This window comes from Apis laboriosa, unplaced genomic scaffold (assembly GCF_014066325.1).
Source record: "Apis laboriosa isolate Shangri-la unplaced genomic scaffold, ASM1406632v1 scaffold43_cov150, whole genome shotgun sequence".
Taxonomy (NCBI): Eukaryota; Metazoa; Arthropoda; class Insecta; order Hymenoptera; family Apidae; genus Apis; species Apis laboriosa.
Window position 1 is genome coordinate 800,465 of NW_025223292.1, and position 20,087 is coordinate 820,551.

The 20,087-nt window shown below is 21.2% G+C and overlaps 5 protein-coding genes across 10 annotated transcripts in view; 2 read left to right on the plus strand and 3 right to left on the minus strand.

Moving 5' to 3' along the window:
- LOC122716248 (RING finger protein 17) overlaps positions 1-1,465 on the plus strand; it is a 216,587-nt gene extending 215,122 nt beyond the window's left edge. For all 3 annotated transcript variants that reach the window (XM_043939145.1, XM_043939146.1, XM_043939147.1), the window contains 5 exons: positions 19-495; positions 584-677; positions 845-995; positions 1,106-1,268; positions 1,355-1,465. In XM_043939145.1, coding sequence (XP_043795080.1) covers positions 19-495; positions 584-677; positions 845-995; positions 1,106-1,268; positions 1,355-1,465 — 996 coding nt within the window. The remainder of the gene's footprint in view (positions 1-18; positions 496-583; positions 678-844; positions 996-1,105; positions 1,269-1,354) is intronic.
- A 128-nt stretch (positions 1,466-1,593) lies between these two features.
- LOC122716282 (cleavage stimulation factor subunit 2) lies at positions 1,594-4,231 on the minus strand. Of its 2 annotated transcripts, XM_043939199.1 has the most exons (8): positions 4,102-4,231; positions 3,939-4,017; positions 2,987-3,558; positions 2,592-2,763; positions 2,495-2,521; positions 2,325-2,422; positions 2,004-2,200; positions 1,594-1,879 (listed from the first exon to the last, which is right to left on the minus strand). In XM_043939199.1, exons 1-8 carry the CDS (start codon positions 4,160-4,162, stop codon positions 1,760-1,762), a joined length of 1,326 nt encoding a protein of 441 aa, XP_043795134.1. In that variant the 5' UTR covers positions 4,163-4,231; the 3' UTR covers positions 1,594-1,759. The 2 variants fall into 2 exon arrangements, with proteins under 2 accessions (XP_043795134.1, XP_043795135.1); XM_043939200.1 differs by lacking the exon at positions 2,495-2,521.
- Positions 4,232-4,671: 440 nt separating this feature from the next.
- Positions 4,672-7,523, minus strand: LOC122716247 (bifunctional purine biosynthesis protein ATIC). Its single transcript, XM_043939144.1, has 7 exons — positions 7,363-7,523; positions 6,834-7,037; positions 6,357-6,645; positions 5,770-6,261; positions 5,306-5,698; positions 4,972-5,236; positions 4,672-4,905 (listed from the first exon to the last, which is right to left on the minus strand). Exons 1-7 carry the CDS (start codon positions 7,379-7,381, stop codon positions 4,786-4,788), a joined length of 1,782 nt encoding a protein of 593 aa, XP_043795079.1. The 5' UTR covers positions 7,382-7,523; the 3' UTR covers positions 4,672-4,785.
- Positions 7,524-9,683: 2,160 nt separating this feature from the next.
- Positions 9,684-14,541, minus strand: LOC122716246 (egalitarian protein homolog). 3 transcript variants are annotated; one of them, XM_043939143.1, is made up of 8 exons: positions 14,231-14,541; positions 13,734-13,876; positions 13,433-13,617; positions 11,689-13,111; positions 11,511-11,591; positions 11,170-11,414; positions 10,490-10,875; positions 9,684-10,346 (listed from the first exon to the last, which is right to left on the minus strand). In XM_043939143.1, the coding sequence occupies exons 4-8, from the start codon at positions 13,090-13,092 to the stop codon at positions 9,985-9,987; spliced, it is 2,478 nt and encodes an 825-aa protein (XP_043795078.1). In that variant the 5' UTR covers positions 13,093-13,111; positions 13,433-13,617; positions 13,734-13,876; positions 14,231-14,541; the 3' UTR covers positions 9,684-9,984. The 3 variants fall into 3 exon arrangements, with proteins under 3 accessions (XP_043795078.1, XP_043795076.1, XP_043795077.1); XM_043939141.1 differs by having other exon boundaries at positions 11,689-13,172; XM_043939142.1 differs by having other exon boundaries at positions 11,689-13,172; positions 14,051-14,541.
- Positions 14,542-15,650: 1,109 nt separating this feature from the next.
- LOC122716286 (protein kinase 4-like) lies at positions 15,651-19,627 on the plus strand. The gene is made up of 4 exons (XM_043939211.1): positions 15,651-15,762; positions 16,145-18,294; positions 18,994-19,277; positions 19,378-19,627. The coding sequence occupies exons 1-4, from the start codon at positions 15,697-15,699 to the stop codon at positions 19,542-19,544; spliced, it is 2,667 nt and encodes an 888-aa protein (XP_043795146.1). The 5' UTR covers positions 15,651-15,696; the 3' UTR covers positions 19,545-19,627.
- Positions 19,628-20,087: the final 460 nt, after the last annotated feature.

The window sequence follows — 20,087 nt, forward strand, 5'->3', positions numbered from 1 at the left end:
TTTGTTGCATTTTTTCAGATTTCTTTAACCATATTGCCAAACAGACAATGTAATGAAAAAAGTGATTTAATTGCATTTCTTATCAATAAATGGAATATGAATATTAATCCCAATATTGAAATTACCATATCTGAAAATAGTATATTTACAATTATTACCTCAGATGTAGTTACAGAAAACTCAAGATCGCTTTGTTCAGATGATGATATAATAAAAGATCCAATTATTAGAGGAAATTCTGTATTACTTCCACTTACAAATATTGTAAATGAAAATGAAAACGATACTATCACAGACGTTGAAAATATATCATTATGTAAATTAAAAAATGAAATAATTACTTCAACTCCTAACATTATTTCTGAAGAAAATCTTGCAATGAATTATAAATTTGTAAATATACCAAAAGATATAGATTATATTGAAATAGAATTATGTTGCAGTATCAGTCCTACTAAATTTTACGCTCAATTAAAAGAAAATTCCCACTCTATAGTATGTAATAAAATGTTCATATACACACATTCACATATATATATTTAATTTTTTCATTATATTTTAAATATTGAAAATTACATTCCAGACTTTAAATGAATATTATACACAATATAAACTTTTAATGAATGATTTGCAAGAAAATGCTTATAAACAACCATTAATTACGAACTTTATACCTAGTAAGTATTATTCATAATAATTATTTAAAGTAAAAAACTTATTCTTAATTCAATAATAACAAAAATAAAATAATAGCAAAAGAATTAAATAATAAATAATTGGCTTTATATTTTTATGCATTTTTATGCATTCTTCTAAACTGAAGTAAATCTAAATCTGTTTATAGATACGCCATGTTGTGCAAAATTTAATGATGATCTTTGGTATCGATGTTTAATAACAGAATCAGAACCTATTGTAAATTCGGATAATATTGTAATTAAACTGCTTTATGTTGATTATGGTAACGATGAGTATAGAAAAATAAATTCTCAAGAGTAAGTAATATTTATGTATATATATAAGTATTTATATTATATATTAAGTATATATATTTTATAACATTAATATATTATTATATTAATATAAAAACTTTTTTATTTACAAGATGTGAATTACATATTTTAAAAGAAGAATGGATGGATTTACCCTCTATTGCAATAAAATGTAAATTATGGAATATTAAAGTTGCCTCTACAGCAGATTACAATGAACTAGTATCTCAATTTCAACAAAAAATTTATAATAGAAGTGTTCTAGCTAAAATTAAAGTAAGGAATTATAAATATATATATTATTATATGTTATTTACTGTTATTTACTAATCAATGATAAATAATAGAATTTATCATTTTAGGATATCGATAAAGAATATATGAGTGTTGAATTATATGAAGACGAAAAATTTGAAAATATTATATATAATACTCTTATTGAAGAAGGTTTATTTGAAATTAGAAAAAATTAAATTGACAATCCACATTCTTAAATAATAATACATGTTTATTTCTGATATTTATAATGATAAGTTAATATAAAATTATTAAGTTTCAGTGTAATTTTACGTTGAGTTTATTCTTGTGATATTATTTTCTGTTTTATTATATTATTATTAATATCAAAAACAATTTTTTTTTTAAACTTGATGCTCATATCGAAATAAGTTTATACATTAAACTATTACGATTTTTACAAAGAGTAAAATATTTTTACAAGAATTTAAATGTTTATTATTATAAAAAACAAAGAATTACTAAAAGTATTAACGTTGTGCACTTTTAGCAATCTGTTCTTTTAATAATAAGATACTTTGCCTTTGTTCAGGTGGTAACATAGCAATTTGTTCGTCCGATAATTGTAATACTTGCATTATTAAAGCCGCCTACAATGAAATTAATAATTATTTTTATGTTTAGTTATTTTCTATGTATCTAAGAATAATATGAAATTTTATACATTTTTATATAAATTTGACTGATATTTATACATCGCTTGTTTTTAAATACCTTTTCTTGATCGGATGCTCCACTCGGTATATTTCCTGCCGGAGACATGCCTGCCATAAGTCTTGATGTTGCGGATGTAGTTGACGTGGTCAATGAAGTAACAGGAGTTGCTACACTAGCTGTAGCAACATTTGAAGATTGACCAGTAGGTGCAACAACAGGTCTTGGTACCACTGGTGGTGCAACTGGTACTGGTGCTAAAAAATCGAATTATCAAGTTAATTTGATTAAATAAATAATATGAAGAATCAATTAAATGTACTTAAATTTATAATTATATTATAAAAAACAAAAAAAAAACAGATTCTTTGAAAAACTTACGATTAGCTTTTGTAATTCTAGGATCAATAGGCATTCTTGGATCTCTGGGATCTCTTGGATCTCTACCAAATCTATCTGTTCTTGGATCACGACAGAAACTGAAAAAAATTACACGCTTTTAGAATATTTTAAATATTTTGATTTTACGTTGTCTAAAGTAATTGTAGAACCTCTCAACTCCTTCAACAGGAAGTGTGCTGTAAAAAAGAATATATTCTTAAGATACATTAATTAAAAATTTTTTTTTAACATGAAAGAAATACTAACTTGTCTGAAATATTAAATGTGTTAATTCCTCTAGGATCGGTATTGGCAGATACAACTGAGGATGAACTAACAGGTGTTGGTTGTACTTGTTGTGGTCCTCTTAGATCTTGATCCATTCTAGCTAAACGTGGATCCATTTGTCTGTCCAATGTGCGTAAATCAACATCTTGTCCTATTGTAAAATATCATTATCTTTTTACATTATAAAGTAATTATGTTTAATATAAATTTTATTCTATTATAAAATACCATTATTATATATTATTATTGTAAATATTACAAAATAATCTTTAAGAAAAAAATAAATGAAAATAAATAAATATATTTATCTTAACCACTTTGATATTAAAAGTTTATCTAGATTCAAATAAATAAAATTAAAATTCTATTCTTACCAGCAAAAATAGATGCTGGAGGATTAGTAACTGTTGCCGGACGTGTAGGTGCCCATGGTTCTTCAATTCGGGGTGCAACTGAATGTACATTTGGTTTATCAGAAGGTGTTAATACACCTGGGATTGGATTTGCTTTATGTAACATATTAACTGCTGTATGGGGATCCACTATTCTCATTACTACCTGAGCTTGTAATAAAGCATATGCTAATTGAGGATTTTGAAGCAACATTTGACGTGCCTCATTTGGATTATTTTGTACACAAAGTTTCATTTGTTTCATAAGTTCAAACATTTGCTCAGGTGGTAAAGATGCAACAGCTTTACTTATAGCTTCTGGAGCTTTATCTGATTGTACTGCTTCTCCATATGGATTTTCAGTATTTTGTCCTTGTAAAAGACTTTGCATTTCCATTCGACTCTTTTCTGTACATGCATTATCAACCCTTAATGTTCTTCCACCGATTTCATAACCATTTAAATTTCTCATAGCACTAAGAGCTGTTTCTTGATCTTTATATTCACAAAAGCCATATCCTTTAGGTTTGCCTGTTTCCCGATCAAATACTAATCTAATTAAATCAATTAAAAATTTATGATAAATTAACTTTTAACTGTAAATATATATGTAGAAAAAAATAATAATACAGAAAAAAAATGTTATGAATATATATTCTATTTGAAACAGAAATAAATATTTAATATTAAAACAAAATATTTTATCTAAATAGAAATAAATATCTTAAATTTTTATATATTAATATATTATTTTCTTATATTTTTTTTTACATTTTTAATATATAAATTTTATTTAATTTTTAAATATATAAATTTTAAAAAATTTATGTTTAATAAATAATAAATAAATAAAAAATTAAAATTAAGATTATAATTATAAAAAATAATTATTTCATTAATAATTGGTAATATTTGGAATGCATAATCAACTTACTTAAATGAAAGCACTGGTCCAACTTCACTAAAAATATCCTTTAAATTTTCTTCTGTAGCTTCGTACGGGATATTCCCGACTATTAAAAAACATCATGAGTATTTGAAGGTTATGCGCTATATTTATTAATAACAATAATTTAGTATTAAACAAAATTTCTTACCGAAAACACTTCGCATAGACTTATCCATGAGTGATTGATCAGAAATAGTTGAATTACTCATTTTTGCAATTTATTCGCTTTTGTTTATTGTTCGAAGTTTGAACACAGCATCAGTTTTCCTACAGAAAACACACAACGAAATCCAATACAAACATTGATGCATATTTAATCAATATTACATCTTATTTTATTATATTATCAATTATTTTTATTATTTTATATATATATATATATATATATTTATTTATATAAATTATTTTTTTTATATATGAATCATTTTAAATTATTTATCACATATAAATATAAATATAATATAAATAAAATATAAATATTAATGTATATTAATTAGTTTTAAACTCCTAAAAAATAAAATTTAAAAAAATCAATCAATTGACAAATAACACATTCTTTCTATTTTAATAATTTTATTTTTTATTATATATACATATAGTAATTTTATTTTATAATAAAATATATTTTTTTAATATTATAATTATTATAATATATTATTACATCTATAAATATTTTTAAATTAAGAATATTTTTAAATTAAAAAATAATATTTTTAAGTTTGTTATTAATTTATTTTTTATTTATTATAGGTAGAATAGTTTTTATAATGAATAATGTTTTAATATAATAAAATAATTGCTATTATATTAAATTATAATTTAATATAATCATTTAGTGATGAAACAATCTCAGATTAGTATGAATTAATACTATTTTATGTTCATCACAAGCTTGTATTATTGCTTCATCATTTACAGAACCAGAAGGACTTGCAATATATTTAACACCACTCTGTAATTAAATAATTTTTTAATTAATGATTTTAAAAATGAATGATATAATAATTAAATTACATACTAATTTAGCTCTATCCACATTATCTCTAAATGGAAAAAAAGCATCACTACTCAGAACAATATTGTCTGCTTTTTTTATCCATTCTATTCTTTCACTTTCTAAGAGTTTCTGTGGCACTTCCTCATACATTGCTGTCCAAGAAGCTTCATCCATATCTTTTCCAATAAATCCGTTTACATAATTGTCAATAGCATTTGAAATTTCTGCTCTTTTTACATTTTTCTTAAATTTCATATTAATAACTTTAGGATGCTGTCGAAGCCACCTGAAAATAATATTATATTATATCATTCCATAATATTAATAAATATCAAATATTGAAAATGTAATATACCAATTATCAGCTTTATCACCAGCAAGTCTTGTACAATGAATCCTTGATTGCTGCCCTGCACCAATTCCAATTACTTGCCCATCTTTTGCATAGCATACTGAATTACTTTGTGTATATTTTAAAGTAATAGTAGCTACAATTAAATCTCTCATAGCAGAATCAGAAATGGTTGTGTATTTTTTGGTTACTATATTAGAAAATATATTTCTATCAATAATTGCATCATTACGTTTTTGTTCCATAGTTAATCCAAATAAAACTCTATGTTCCATTTGAGGTGGCATATAATTTGGATCAATTTGAAGTATACAATATGCACCATTTTTTTTCTTTTTTAAAATTTTGAGCGCATTTTCTGAATAATCAGGTGCAATAATGCCATCAGAAACCTCTCTAAAATTTTTTATAAATATACAAATATAAATAATTTGTTCATTTCATTTTTTGATTATAACATATATTACCTAGATATAATTTTAGCAGTAACTTCATCACATGTATCTGATAATGCTATAAAATCTCCAAAACTAGACATTCTATCGGCTCCTCGTGCACGCGCATAAGCAGTTGCTAGTGGTGTAAGCTGGTCTAATAAGTCATCTACTTGACATAATTTTGCTTGTACTATGTTTAATGGTACAGCAACTGCTGCTCCAGCTGGACTAACATGCTTAAAAGATGTTGCAGCTGGTAAATTTAGAGCTACTTTCAATTCTTTTACTAATTGATAACCATTTAATGCATCACAAAGATTAATAAAACCTGGGGAACCATTTACTATTGTTAATGGTAATTTATCTAAAGTTGTAAAAATTTGTGCAGGTTTTTGATGTGGATTCATTCCATATCTCAATGTCAATTGAGAAACTTCATTACTATATTGTTTACGGAAATAATCTGAGATTGCATTATCATATTCTGCTGTATGGGTAAATGCTTTAAGTGCTAATAATTGTCTAAAAATATGAGAGAAATTATTAAAAATATAAAATAAATTACTTTCTCTATTAAAATTTATTTTAATAAAATATATATATATAAATATAAATACCTAGTTTCTAAAGAAGTATCTTTATTAATAGAAGATTGCATTTCTTTTCCAACTTTTTCATAATCATTAGGATCACAAATAACTGTTACTCTATTATGATTTTTAGCAGCAGCTCGTAATAAAGTTACTCCACCAATATCTATGTTTTCTATTGCATCTTCAATTTTTACTTCTAGTTTTGTAACTGTATTTACAAATGGATATAAATTACATACCACAAGTTGAATAAATTCATAATTTTGTTTATGAAGTTCTTGCTGATCTGACTCTGTGAATCTAGCTAATATACCTATAAAATAAAAAAAATTCTTATATAATATTATCTATGTAATATTAATAATAATAATAATAATAAATATAATAATAAAATATAAAATATAAATATAATAATAATAATATAAATAATAATAATATAAAAATATAATAATAAAATAAATAATATTAAAAATAAATTTAAATATATAAATTCATTCATACCGGCATGAACAGCAGGATGAAGAGTTTTAACTCTTCCATTAAGCATTTCAGGAGCACCAGTAATATTAGAAATATCTTTTACTGGAAGATCAGCATTTCTCAAAGATTTTGCTGTTCCACCAGAAGCAACTAATATCAAACCTAGTTCATGCAACTTCTTAGCAAATGGTAAAAGATTTGTTTTATCAGAGACACTTAATAATGCTACAAATGTAAAATAAAATAAGATAATTATATAATAAATTATATAAAAAATAAAATATTATAAAATAAATAGAATAAATATTATTATATTTTTTATTTATGAAATTTTATTAAATAAAAAGAATATTATAATATTAAAAATAATATTTTTATAAATAGAGTCATAATAATTATAATAATATAATTATAGTATAACAATATATTTATAAATAAAATAATAATAATAATTATGATATAATAAATAATGTATCATATAATTAATAAATAATATATTAAACACTTAATATTTAAAAACATTAGAAAATTAATTATGAATTTAACTCACCTAAATTTCCACTAGACATGATATTTCTTCTAAAAAAAAATATTATTCTAAAAAAAAATAAATTTCAATCAAAATAATTTTATACCCAATACAGGCTTTCGTACGCACTATAGAAGAGATTCAACAAGTGTGTGGCTTCAAATTCCGAAGTAATTTCCAACAGTCCATAATTCATACTGCATATATGTAGACAACTACATATAAATACATTCTTATATAGTATTATAAGATATAATATATATACAAAATAACAATCAAAATATTTTATAATTCGTGGGGGTCTTAAAGATCAAATGTTATCTTATTGAATTGAATAAAATATTATACAATAATATATAATACTATAAGTATTATATATATAATTCAAACATTAATTTGTAAAAAAAAAGAATTTCCAAAAAAAAATTATATTTTTATCATTCAAATTTGTTATATCTTTTTGTATCATTATAATAAATCGTGTAATAAATCATACATGTAAGATATTTTTTATATTATGCAAAAAACAATGAAATATATAAAAATATTATAACAATTATACATATAATTTCTCAAATCAAATATAAATCGAATATAAATTAAGTTTTTAATTATGCACATTTTTAGAGATTATTATATGAATATTAATAATTATTTTACAGAAAGATTTATGATTCATTTCAAAAGATATGCTTAAATTAATAAAAACTAATTTGAAAACTTTGCATGTTAATGCAAAATTGATTAAAAAAAAATATGAAAATATAATAAATTTCATAGGTAAAAATATTAAAATGTATAACCTAGATCTATTTTTTTATTATATTTAAATAATAATAAGATATGTGAGATAAATCTTATTTAATATTAATTTAATATTTACAATCTAAAAAGATAATTAAATATTATTATAAAAATTATTTAGATAATAGACTGTATATAAGAAAACAAATATAACTATATTATTTCAGTTAAGCAAAATAATAATCTATACATTGTTTTAAATTATTATTTAAAACAATTATCTTTTCATTAAATTAAAAGATTATAAAGAATGAAATGCAGGAATATTTTTTACTTATAATTCATTTCATGTAAAGAAACACTTTAATTTATTCCATAAAATTTATTATGCACATTTTTCAATTTTTAATGTAATAAATTAATCATTGTTAATAACAACAATATTTATTATTTTAGATAAAATAGTTTTTTAGATTTAAAATGTTTTTAGTTAAAATAACTTAAATGCATTAATAAAAATAAGGCAACTGAATTAATTATTATTGATCTAATTATTACTGTTAATAATTATCGATCAATGTTATATTTTAAAAAAGAACAAAATGTTACATCAGTATATAATTATAAATATAATGTTAACAGGCATTTTTATTAAAGAGTATATTATAAAATAAAAAACTATTTAAAATCATTTCACGATAATAAAGAAAATAATTATAGCCTGTCTCATAAAATTCATATAGTTTTCTATTTATAAAGAACTAACTATTCATATTGTAAAATTGTCATCATCTAAATATTTCAATGAAAAAAATTTCATGGTTGCATATTTCATAGTACTTTTAAACAAGCATTTCTAAAACAATTGCATATTATTTGCATTTTATGAAGATAATAAAACTCTAAATATAAGGATTTAAAATTAAAAAATAGACCAATATACAAATAAAAGTTAAATAAAAATTCTATAATATAAAATAAAAGTTTTGAAAAGTATTGCATTAAACTACTGAACTAACTTATTGAATCTTAACATTATCACATTTGTTCGTTCTTTTTGCGATTGTCGCAATTAATTTTTTATAATTATTGTTAATTTTTTATGATAAAGAAGATTTTTTAAATCCTATTTATTATTAGTTAAAAAACAAAATAAATTTTTTTTTCTATAAAATTATAAATGATATATTAGGATTTGGCACAAATATAATTTCAAAAAAATTAAACATATCAAAATATGATTATTATACATATTTATGCTTATTTTTGCATATATTTTTATTTTAAAAATGAATACTATCAAAAATATTTTTCAATAAAACTGAAAATATTAAATATTAAATATATATCTATGAGAAATATTCATTATGTTAGACAGTGATTTTAATGCAGCACTTTATTTTTACATAAAAAATTAAATTTTTCTACATAATTCCATATTTCTTTATGATGACATAAATTGTATTTATTAAAAAATTAATAAATTTTTTTTAAAGTATCGTTAAAATATTTAAATGTTTATATTTTTTATATATAGAGGAACAATATTAGTATTTTAATCCTGAGGAGCAACATAAATTATTCAAAAAAATTTTTTATCAAATTTTTGTTAGTAAATACATAATTTGATTTTTCTTTCTTATATTCTTGTAAAGAAAGATAATCATCTAAAAAAATATTTTACAATATTAAATTTTTTTTCATTAAAACAAATTTTTCCTAAATTCTGATTACTACAGAATCAGATTTGGAAAAAAAACTGATTACAGTTCAATAGATACAATTTTTTAAACTATAAAATAAATCAATTTTCAACTAATTCTTTTTAATTTCTCTTTTTCGTAAAAATCTAATAATGGCAACTTCCTTTCTTAACACTTTCACAATAACTAAAACATACTACTTTTTTGGCGAATTCAGTAAATCTATACGTTCTTTTTCTTCTTCTGTGAGAAATATTTTGGTAATTACTATATCACCTGTACTATATGTTTGGCAAGCCACACTATTCAGAGTATTACGATCTGATCGTGGACTTTTATTTTTATCTTGACACGAACATACACATTTTGCTGGAGATACATCTGCACTGCTTGAGGAAAATTGATCAGTTGCAGAACCAGTAACAGCTGAAAGAATAGCTTCTAATTTTTCGATCTTTTCAAATCTATCCATTCGTCCATCAGATAGAATTTCATCTACCATTTGCATTGATTCTGTAAGACTTGGTGTATCAGAATTTCTTGGTGACAATATACCACCTATAAATATAAATATATAATATAAATAAATATAAATAATAATATATAAAATATAAATAATAATATATATAATAATAATCGTGAAACCAAACTAATTAAATATTAACATTAAATTAAATTATTAATAATAAAAAAATTTATACCTGAATGTGAATTTTCAGAAGTATAACTTTCCATACTATGATATTCTGAATCTTCAATTTTATCTTCATCATCATCATCACTACTTTCTCCTTTATCTTGACCCATATTTTCAAGTTTTTCTAATTTTCTTGCAACTTTGTAACTGCCTTTCAATTTCTCTTTTTCATCCTCAGTAAGATCAAGATAACGCAAAAGACGTATTTCACGATTACTTAAAACAATATTTTTGGTGGTTGCTTCTTCCATTCTTTTTTTTAAATCTGCGACTTCTGTTTCCACTTTTCGTTGCTTCTTTCGTGCTTTTACTTCTGCAGGTTTGATATGTAATTGAATTTGTTCCTCACACAGCTCATTAAAAAGAACTTGTACTTCTGGTTTTATGAGTCTAATAATATTAAAATCAAAAAATTATAATTAACAAAAAATATCCATTTTTATATATTTTTTTTTAGAATATTAAAAAATTAGATGAAAATATGATAAAATTATGTATATATAATTAAAAATTAATGAAATTTTTTTTTATTCATTTGTTGAATCAATTTTAAATATCTTTAATGAAAAATTTAATTATTCTACTATTTAAAATAAATTGTAAAATTGTAAAAAATAACTATTATTTTACTAATATGTATTTGAAAAAATCATTCAATAAATAAAGCATGATTAAACAATATACCTAGACATGGAAATATATATTTGTGGAACTAAACTCAAAACATCACTACTAGCATAAATGAGCATATCTCGTGTTAATGGACGCCTACACCAATATCTTTGATTATTACGATAGATATTTTTCAATTGTTCTTTTAATGGATTACTTGGAGCACCATAATGATCACATAGTGTATTCAAATTAACATTTTTAACTTTATATACAGGTTTACCAGTTTCTTGAAACTGCAATACAGCATGAGCTGCCTACAAATAGAAACATAATTTATCTTTCAATCATATTTTTATTATTTTATGTTTCAAAATTTTTTTGAGAAATTTTAATGATTATAATTCAAATACCTGTGTATCAAAAACATTATTCAACATAATCTTAAATTGTCTGTACAAATTGACACTGTCATTTCTACAATCATGAATTACCTAAAATAATTAAAATAAAATTACTAAAATATAAACAAATTTATAAAATATAAATGATACAAAATTTACATGAATATTATTGAATATTATTCCTTACTTTAATAACATCTTTATGTTCTAGAAGTTTTTGAAGGCCTCCAGCTTGTACAAGATTAGGACAAGCAAATAAATCAAATACATATGCTTGACCAGACATAGTTCCTATTTGTACAAGTGTCAATTGTCCTTTAACTCCTAAATTTATTCCTTCACAATCAAATGAAACAACAATTTTACCATCAGGAGAAGGTTTACGAGGATTTATTATATCTTCTATGATTTGAAGACTTTCTCTTGGATTTACTATTACTCTTGTCTGTTGCAATACCTTTAATTTCCAAGCATCTCCCATTTGCATAGTTTGTAAATTCCTATCCTTTTCTGTATTATCTGCCAAAGTCTTCATTACAAGTGTATTTATTCTTTGTTTTAAAGTTTGTTGTTGTAAACTTATTGGAGAAGTACTATTACTTTCAATTGATGGGAAATGAGAATTTTGTATATTATTAATTTGGCTTGTAATATTGATATTAGTAGATTCTGAATTAATTATTTGTTGAGATGCTTGAGTATTGCTTGGTTGAATAATTTGATTTAAATTTGTTTGACTTGCAGTACTATTTTGACTTCTCGAAGAATTTGTAAATCTTGTTTTTGCTTTTCCTTCTATGGTAGAAGACTTAGGCCTTCCAATTAATGTTACTAAATTACTTTGAACATGAAATGCATCTGGGAACATTTTGACAAATGTACACAAATCCTGTGGTGTTTTAAATATTGAAGTCCAATTTTCGTATGAAAATTTATCATTAACTATATTAAACATTTGATCTACAAGAATTGGACCCTTTTGTTCAATACATTCACAAAGAAAATCTAATAATTTTGCAGTAATTTCTGGATCTATAGGTATATCTGGTTCTAATTCTACAAAAGGTTCTGCTTTCATGCCTTCATATTGCTTTAACATTACATTATCTTCAGTAACTACAAAAGCATCAGGATATTTTAAAAGAAAATCTCTAAATTCTTTATAATGTTGACCAGAAATATGTCTAACTTCTGGAGAAGCTTGGGATCGATGTCCTAAAAGACTCTTTATTGGTACTTCTGTACCAATTCCATACTGCATTAATTTATTTGTAAAATATTCTACAGCCTCTCGAGCATAATCACGTTTACCACCTAATTTACATCCATTTTCTTCTTCTACAATTTGTTGAAAAGTATTTACTGATACATAATCACCATTAATAATAAAAAGCATTGGGTATTGAGCTAAAAACTTTTTAAGGCCACTTTGTGATCCACCAGCTATTTGACGCATTTCTTTTGTAAATCCTTTAGCTCCAAATTGACAACTTAAATCATGTAAAGTACGTGGACCACCTTTATCCACAAGAAGTTCCAGAAAAAATAAAAGTGTCATATTTCGTACAGTCTCATATTCTGAACTATCCATCTTTCTATTTTATTTGTTGCTTCAAGAAAAGAGACTTTTTATTAATTATAATATCCAAAAAAATCATGTCATGATATATCCTAAATATAATAATTAAATCTTAGTTAATTTTAAATATCAATAATATCAATAATATAAATATTTTTCTTTTATTATTTAACTCTTTTTTTATTTTTTTATTTACTTTTACTTCTTTTATTTACTTAAAAAAGAAACATTTAAAAAAAATACTAAAATTTTATTTATTTTATATTGAACATTTTTTAATCTTATTATAAATTAAATTATTATATTTAACTTATTAATATAGAAATATAATTAAATTAAAATATGTATTTACCATTATGATGATTATCAAATATTAAGGATATAAGCACAAAAATAAATTATTGCCATCTCTGATTATATGATATACTTTTACAAATATCTCATTAATATTTTCATCCAAAAAAAAATATTTATTTCAAGATTAATTAAATTCCAATGATTAAATAATTGCACAGCCACCATAACAAGAGAAAAGATCTAAAAATTCATAACATAAATAGTTAAATATAAATAACAAATATAATTAAATATAAAATATTTTATAAATTTTCATATTTTATTAAACTTATATTTTTTTATATTTTTTTACAAACCTTATATTATGAATAACTAGGCTTCCAGTTGATATAATTTTTTTTTTGACAATACAATATATATTGTATAAAATAGGAACATTATAAATTTCTTTTGTTTTTTAAGAGATTAAAATACAATATGTATGATAAAGTATGATAACCTAATAAACATAAAAATATAATTGTTATATAAATATATAATATATATTTGTTCAATATCAAGGATCAATGTTTAGTAATGAATAATAAAATATCTCTATTAAGATTAAAATGAAATTGCAATGAATGAATTGTGCAAAATATTTGTGGAACATAAATATAAAAAATCTGCCCACCTATAATATTTATGATTAGTTGTTTCTATATTATTTGCATTTTAAATTGAAGGATTAATCTGTTTATTTCACAATTTATTAAAGTATCACAGTCCATATCACGTATAAGACATATGTCATTAATTCATTATAGTACACATTACTACTGTGTAATTTGACATTAAATAATATAATAATTACCTATAACAAATAAAATTTCGCTGAACTTCGATACATATCAGATATAAATTTCAGAATTGACGATATCTAAATTCTAAGATATCACAGGTCAAACAACTCTCTGACATAGATTTAGAATACCACGCCACACTAATGATCTTGATATGTATTCCTATAGTGTTTGTGAAGCATTCTTGAAATCGTTCTTTTCTTAATTAATAATGATAAATATATTTTATCAGAAAGTTGTTTTATTATATCTTGTCTAATATTAAATGGTAAAATTTCAGTCATTTGCCAATGTAGTGCACCGTGCAATATATCAATATCATCCTATATATACTGATACACATATATCCAATTAATTCTCACTTGATAAAACAGAGACAAAAGAGAAGAGAAGAAATACTTCTTTCAAAGAAACTATAATCACAAATAAAATATATAATAGATCTATCATTTTATAGAATTTTATCTCTCATATACTAAATTATTGATTGTATAAAAAATCAGAAAAATTTTTTATAATTTAGATCGATGAAAATTACATTCAATTCAATCATCAAAAATAATAATATTGTCAGAAATAAAAAAACTTTCTTTTCTTAAATTCCAATATAAATTCCAATATCCATATATTTATATAGATTATAACATATTAGATTGTATTCATTAGATTGCATTTCAAATTTTTCGATAATCTAAATATATGCAAATAGTAAATTATCCATAAATAAAAAATTATATATTTTTTATTACAGGAAAATATATCAATTTCTTATTTATGATTATTAATATTTCATAAAAATTCATAAAAATCTCTTTAAATTTTAAATTCAATTTAATTACGCAAAAATAATTAATTATAAATGTGAAATATATAAATATATAATACAAATATATTTATAAAATATATATATTATATATAATATATAATAATATTATATAATAATAAATATTCTATAAACAATAAAGAATAAATTCTAATATATTATATATTATATTTTATTGTTTATATTAGAATTTACATAAAAAAAATTTAAATATTAATAATCTAATATCTAATAATATTATTTTTAATTGAAATATTAAAAGAAAATTTTGTATTTATTGTTTAAAAAATTTAAAGAATAATGAATATTGCATATATTTTTTATAAATATTTACTAAAGGTATTTAAAAGATACTTACTGAAATATTTTGTTCACTAGAATTTATTATGTATGTTATGTTGGCTATACTTTTGTTTCGAATCATTTATTATACAATTTGTTTGAAATGAGTTTCCAGTAGAATGGAAGTATTTTAAATAAAATATTATTATAAGAAATAATATATATTAAAATAATATAAATAATTCATAAAATTGTTACTGAAAATTTGAAATTTTAATTATAAGATAACATTTTTTTAAAAATATTATTTATATATAAAAATTTTGTAAAAGTAAATGTATATAAATTATAATTATTAGTTTAGATTAAAATATGTTTTGTTATGATGAAGATGAATTGGAACCAAGACTTACACCAAAACCTGCATCTAAACTTGATGTAAGTTTTTTTCTAAGTAATTATTAACAAATTATCTTTTTAAGTCTTTTATAATAATTGATAAATTTAAAATAAAATTATTATATATTTATTTTGTCTATATTTAATAAATATTTCATAAAAAATAAAATAAAAGTTTAATTACTATAACTATTAATAAAGAATAAATATTAATGAATATAATAAATTTGTTGATAATAAATTTTGTTAAAATTTTTATTTATTTAAAATTTAGAAAGATATCTGAAAAATAATATATTTTAATTAAAAAATTGATTATATATATAATGAGTTTTAACATTAAACTTATAACATAACTTATGTTTTTAATAATATTATATTTAATATTTTATAATATATTTAATATTTTATAATATTTTAGTGTTTTACGGTGCCATCAGTTCCTGAAGTTTCTTTAATATTTGATAAACCTTTGAGTTTTAAGAGTACAGAAAATACAAATTTCCACTCACCATCCATAAAACCTAAGAGTTTAATATGTAAAAATAATGGTTCTTCTTCATTAAATGTTAATGGATCATATGCAGCTTGGAAAGAACAAAATTATTCATGGAAACATCCATCTTCTTGTACAATTCCTCATAAAGAACAATCTAAACAGAATTATATCATACATTCTTATTTAGTAGAGGATAACACTATAAATACTTCAAATAAATCTAAAGAAAAAAATGACACTTTGAGAACAGATATTTATAATTCTTCACAAAGCAAAGAAATAAATAGAAAAAATGATGATTGTTTTCATAAATATAATTATGAAATATCTGAGAATAATGTAACTCATACAGAAAGAAAACAAGATACAGATTATAATGAAAAAAGAGTAGATTCTTTGTCTGCTATGTCACATATTAATAAATCTGACATTAATGCTGACAATTATATTATTAATGAAAATGAATATTCTCCATCATTACACAAAAGAAAGCTGACAACTAATAATTCTAAACAGAAAATACCATATAATGATTCAGTTTCTGAATCAAATATACAAAATTTATCTATTAATCCAAATAAATTGCAACAAAGTGAATTTCAATTACCACATTATTTAGGACAATATCCTTATTTTAATATGAATTCATATTCATTTCCTCAACTTCATCCATATTCTATTCACAATACAGATAATCAAGAAACAGTAAAGAATTTATTACAGATTATAAATAATCAAAATGAACAAATTAAATCTTTACAGATACAAATAGATAGATTATTGAAAATGCAAGAAGAAAATTTAAAAGAAAAGAAAAAATGTTCTTGTTCATTTCAATCACAAGAACATGATCAATTATATGCGAATTCTAATAATATTTTAGATGTTTCTAATTATGTACCAGAAAATACGAAAAAAAATATATATCAAAAAGAACCTCTTAAAGATAAAAGAAAAGATAATTATAATGAAGATGAAAATATAAATCAAAATGAATTGATATTAACAGATACACAATCGAAAAAAACATTTATGGAAAAAAAAGTTTCAATTGGTGTAATGACAAGTTTTGAATTTACTGTACAAAATAATCCTTTTACAATGGATATTGAAAATTATGAAAAAAAAGATAGCCAACAAGAAAATTTTAAAATGTGTAATAATGTTTGTCTTGATACCAATGAATCATTAAGAAGATATAAGAATTCTTTTACTCGAATACCTAGTGCACAATTAGAAAATATAGTTGAAGATTCAGAAAGTTATATGTCATCTAGTCAACAACAAAGCAGTAACTTAAATGCAAGTACTTCTACAAAAGATTTAGAAAAACAAGCATATGTAGATGTACGAAGAGAAACACATATTCATAAATCTGAATCTCCAAAATTGTCTAAAGATATAACAACAAAATTAAATGAAACTGAAAATAAAATAAAAAAACATTTAAAAAATTCTACAGAGGAAGTAACAGATTATAAAACTATAAAAACATCAATGATACAAAGAAATGCTGAAAATCATATTCAAAAAAATAGAAAGTTTAAAGAAAATATTCTTACTAATATGGATCAAAATAAAAAACAAAATATACAAGATAATGAATCTATACAAACAAGTAACTTTGTAAATAAATCTATTTATTATAATGATTATCAAAAAGAAGGACAAATTTCTAGATTTAAACAAATCAATAATATTGAAGATAGTTTGATTTTAAATGGTGATGATTTGAAAATAAATGAAAGACCACCTACTCCAGAACCTAGCATTCATGTTGAAATGAATGAGTATTCTAGTGATGATGATAGCGAACATGTTAAACATAGTTCAAAAGTGGGCTGGACATTTTACAATAATGTTATTGGACGAGTAAATCAATTATTGCAAAATTCTTGTATTATAGATAATCAACAACAAAAACAAACAAAAATAAATCAAAATGAACGAGATGAAATTGAAAATAAAACAGTATTAGATACTGTAAAAGTAGCTACATTAGAACAACTCAAAAAGCTTGGAATTAGTTTACATGAAAATTCAGAAGTTAAGGAATCAAACAATAGCAACAAGTATGTTTTAAAAATTTTTTAAAAATTCATACATTAAGAAAATTGTTTATTTATATTTTATTAATATAATATATAATATAATTTAATTTAAGTAATTTTTTACTTAATTTATTTTACTTAATTTTTTTTTTTACTTTATATTTTTTTTTAATTTTATACAAAATAGACTAAAATTATTTTAATAATTAAATCTATAATGTGAGTACAAAATTTATTAGTATCTATTAATAATTATTTGAAATATATTTATTAAATGATCGATACTACAAAAAAAAACAATAATTTTTAAAAAAATGTTTTTCTATTATGTTTTATTTAGAATATAATAATGAAAAATTGAAAAAAATATAATAAGATTTTAGATTATAGAACTTAATATCTAAAAATAATTTAATCAAAATTTTAAAGATTTTATAAAAATTTTTTATAAAAATATAGAAAATCACTTTATAGAAATGCTATTTAAAAAAATAATAAATTTATTTTTTTGTTATATCGAAACGAAAACATGACACTTAAAAAAATTTTAAGTGATCTTCAAATAATCATCAAAATTTTGATCAAACAATTTTTATATTTCATATGAAATACTTTTATGATCTTTTATTGATGAATGTCCTTTATAATTTTAATTTACATATTTGATTTAATTAAGTTTGCTCTATGAATGATAAATAATTTTAGTAATTTATTTAAAAGGAAAGCATTTGATTTATCATTCTATCCGCGTTTGGATTACCAAACAAATATGACACAAACTACAAATGCTGTAAATGAAACAAATACAAGTATGCATATGAAAGCATTAGCTTTAAAATATCTAACTGATGAACAACTTGCTGAATTAGCAGTACAAAGACAAAGTTCATCTCTTCAGCATCTCATGGTTAGCAATGTTCAAGGTACAAACATGTCTTTTGCCACAATGCGTTATTTAGAAAGATATCAACTGCTTCCAGGAAAAAATAATATTCAAGTAGAAGGTAAAAAAAATAAAAATTTTTTATAATATTATAATTTTAATTAAATTGAATTAATAAAATAGAATAATAAGAAATAATAAATTTTTATCTTATTCTTCAGATATTGGTAAAGATGATGGATCTCCAAAGGTTGATTTAAAAATTTCAGATTCAAAAAGTAATGTGAAAACATTACAACATTTTCCATTTAACCAAACACCTAGAACAACTTGTCCCAGTAAGATTTTAGATATTTCGACTTTAAAACGGCAACCTAAACTTTTATAAAAAAAATAATATATAAAATGAATATTATAGCATTTGTATTTCTTAAAATTTTTTAATTTTTGATTTCTTAATTTTAATTTTTAGATTTTGATTATTATTAATAATTATATCTATATATGTTTTTGCTTAGCTATAAAATTTATATCATAAATAGCTCTGAATTTATATAATTGTTTTTAAATAATCAAAGGATTAAAGGTATTCAAAAAATATTTTTATAGTATACTTCATATTATTTATTTTATATGCAATAAATTAACTCAATTTTAAAATGAAATATTATGATATTATAAAATAATTTATATAATATAATAATTTATTAGAAGACATATAAAAAAGATTAATAATTCTAATTTAAATAATATAAATATAAATAATTAATATAAATATATCCTGTAATAATAAAATTATCATAAAATTAAATTTTTAATATTTAATATTTTCGTATATTTTATTTTAAAATATAAAATAAATAAACCGAATTTTTTATTAAATAGTAAAAATTTTCCAATCTATAAATATTTTCAACATTAATAATCATAA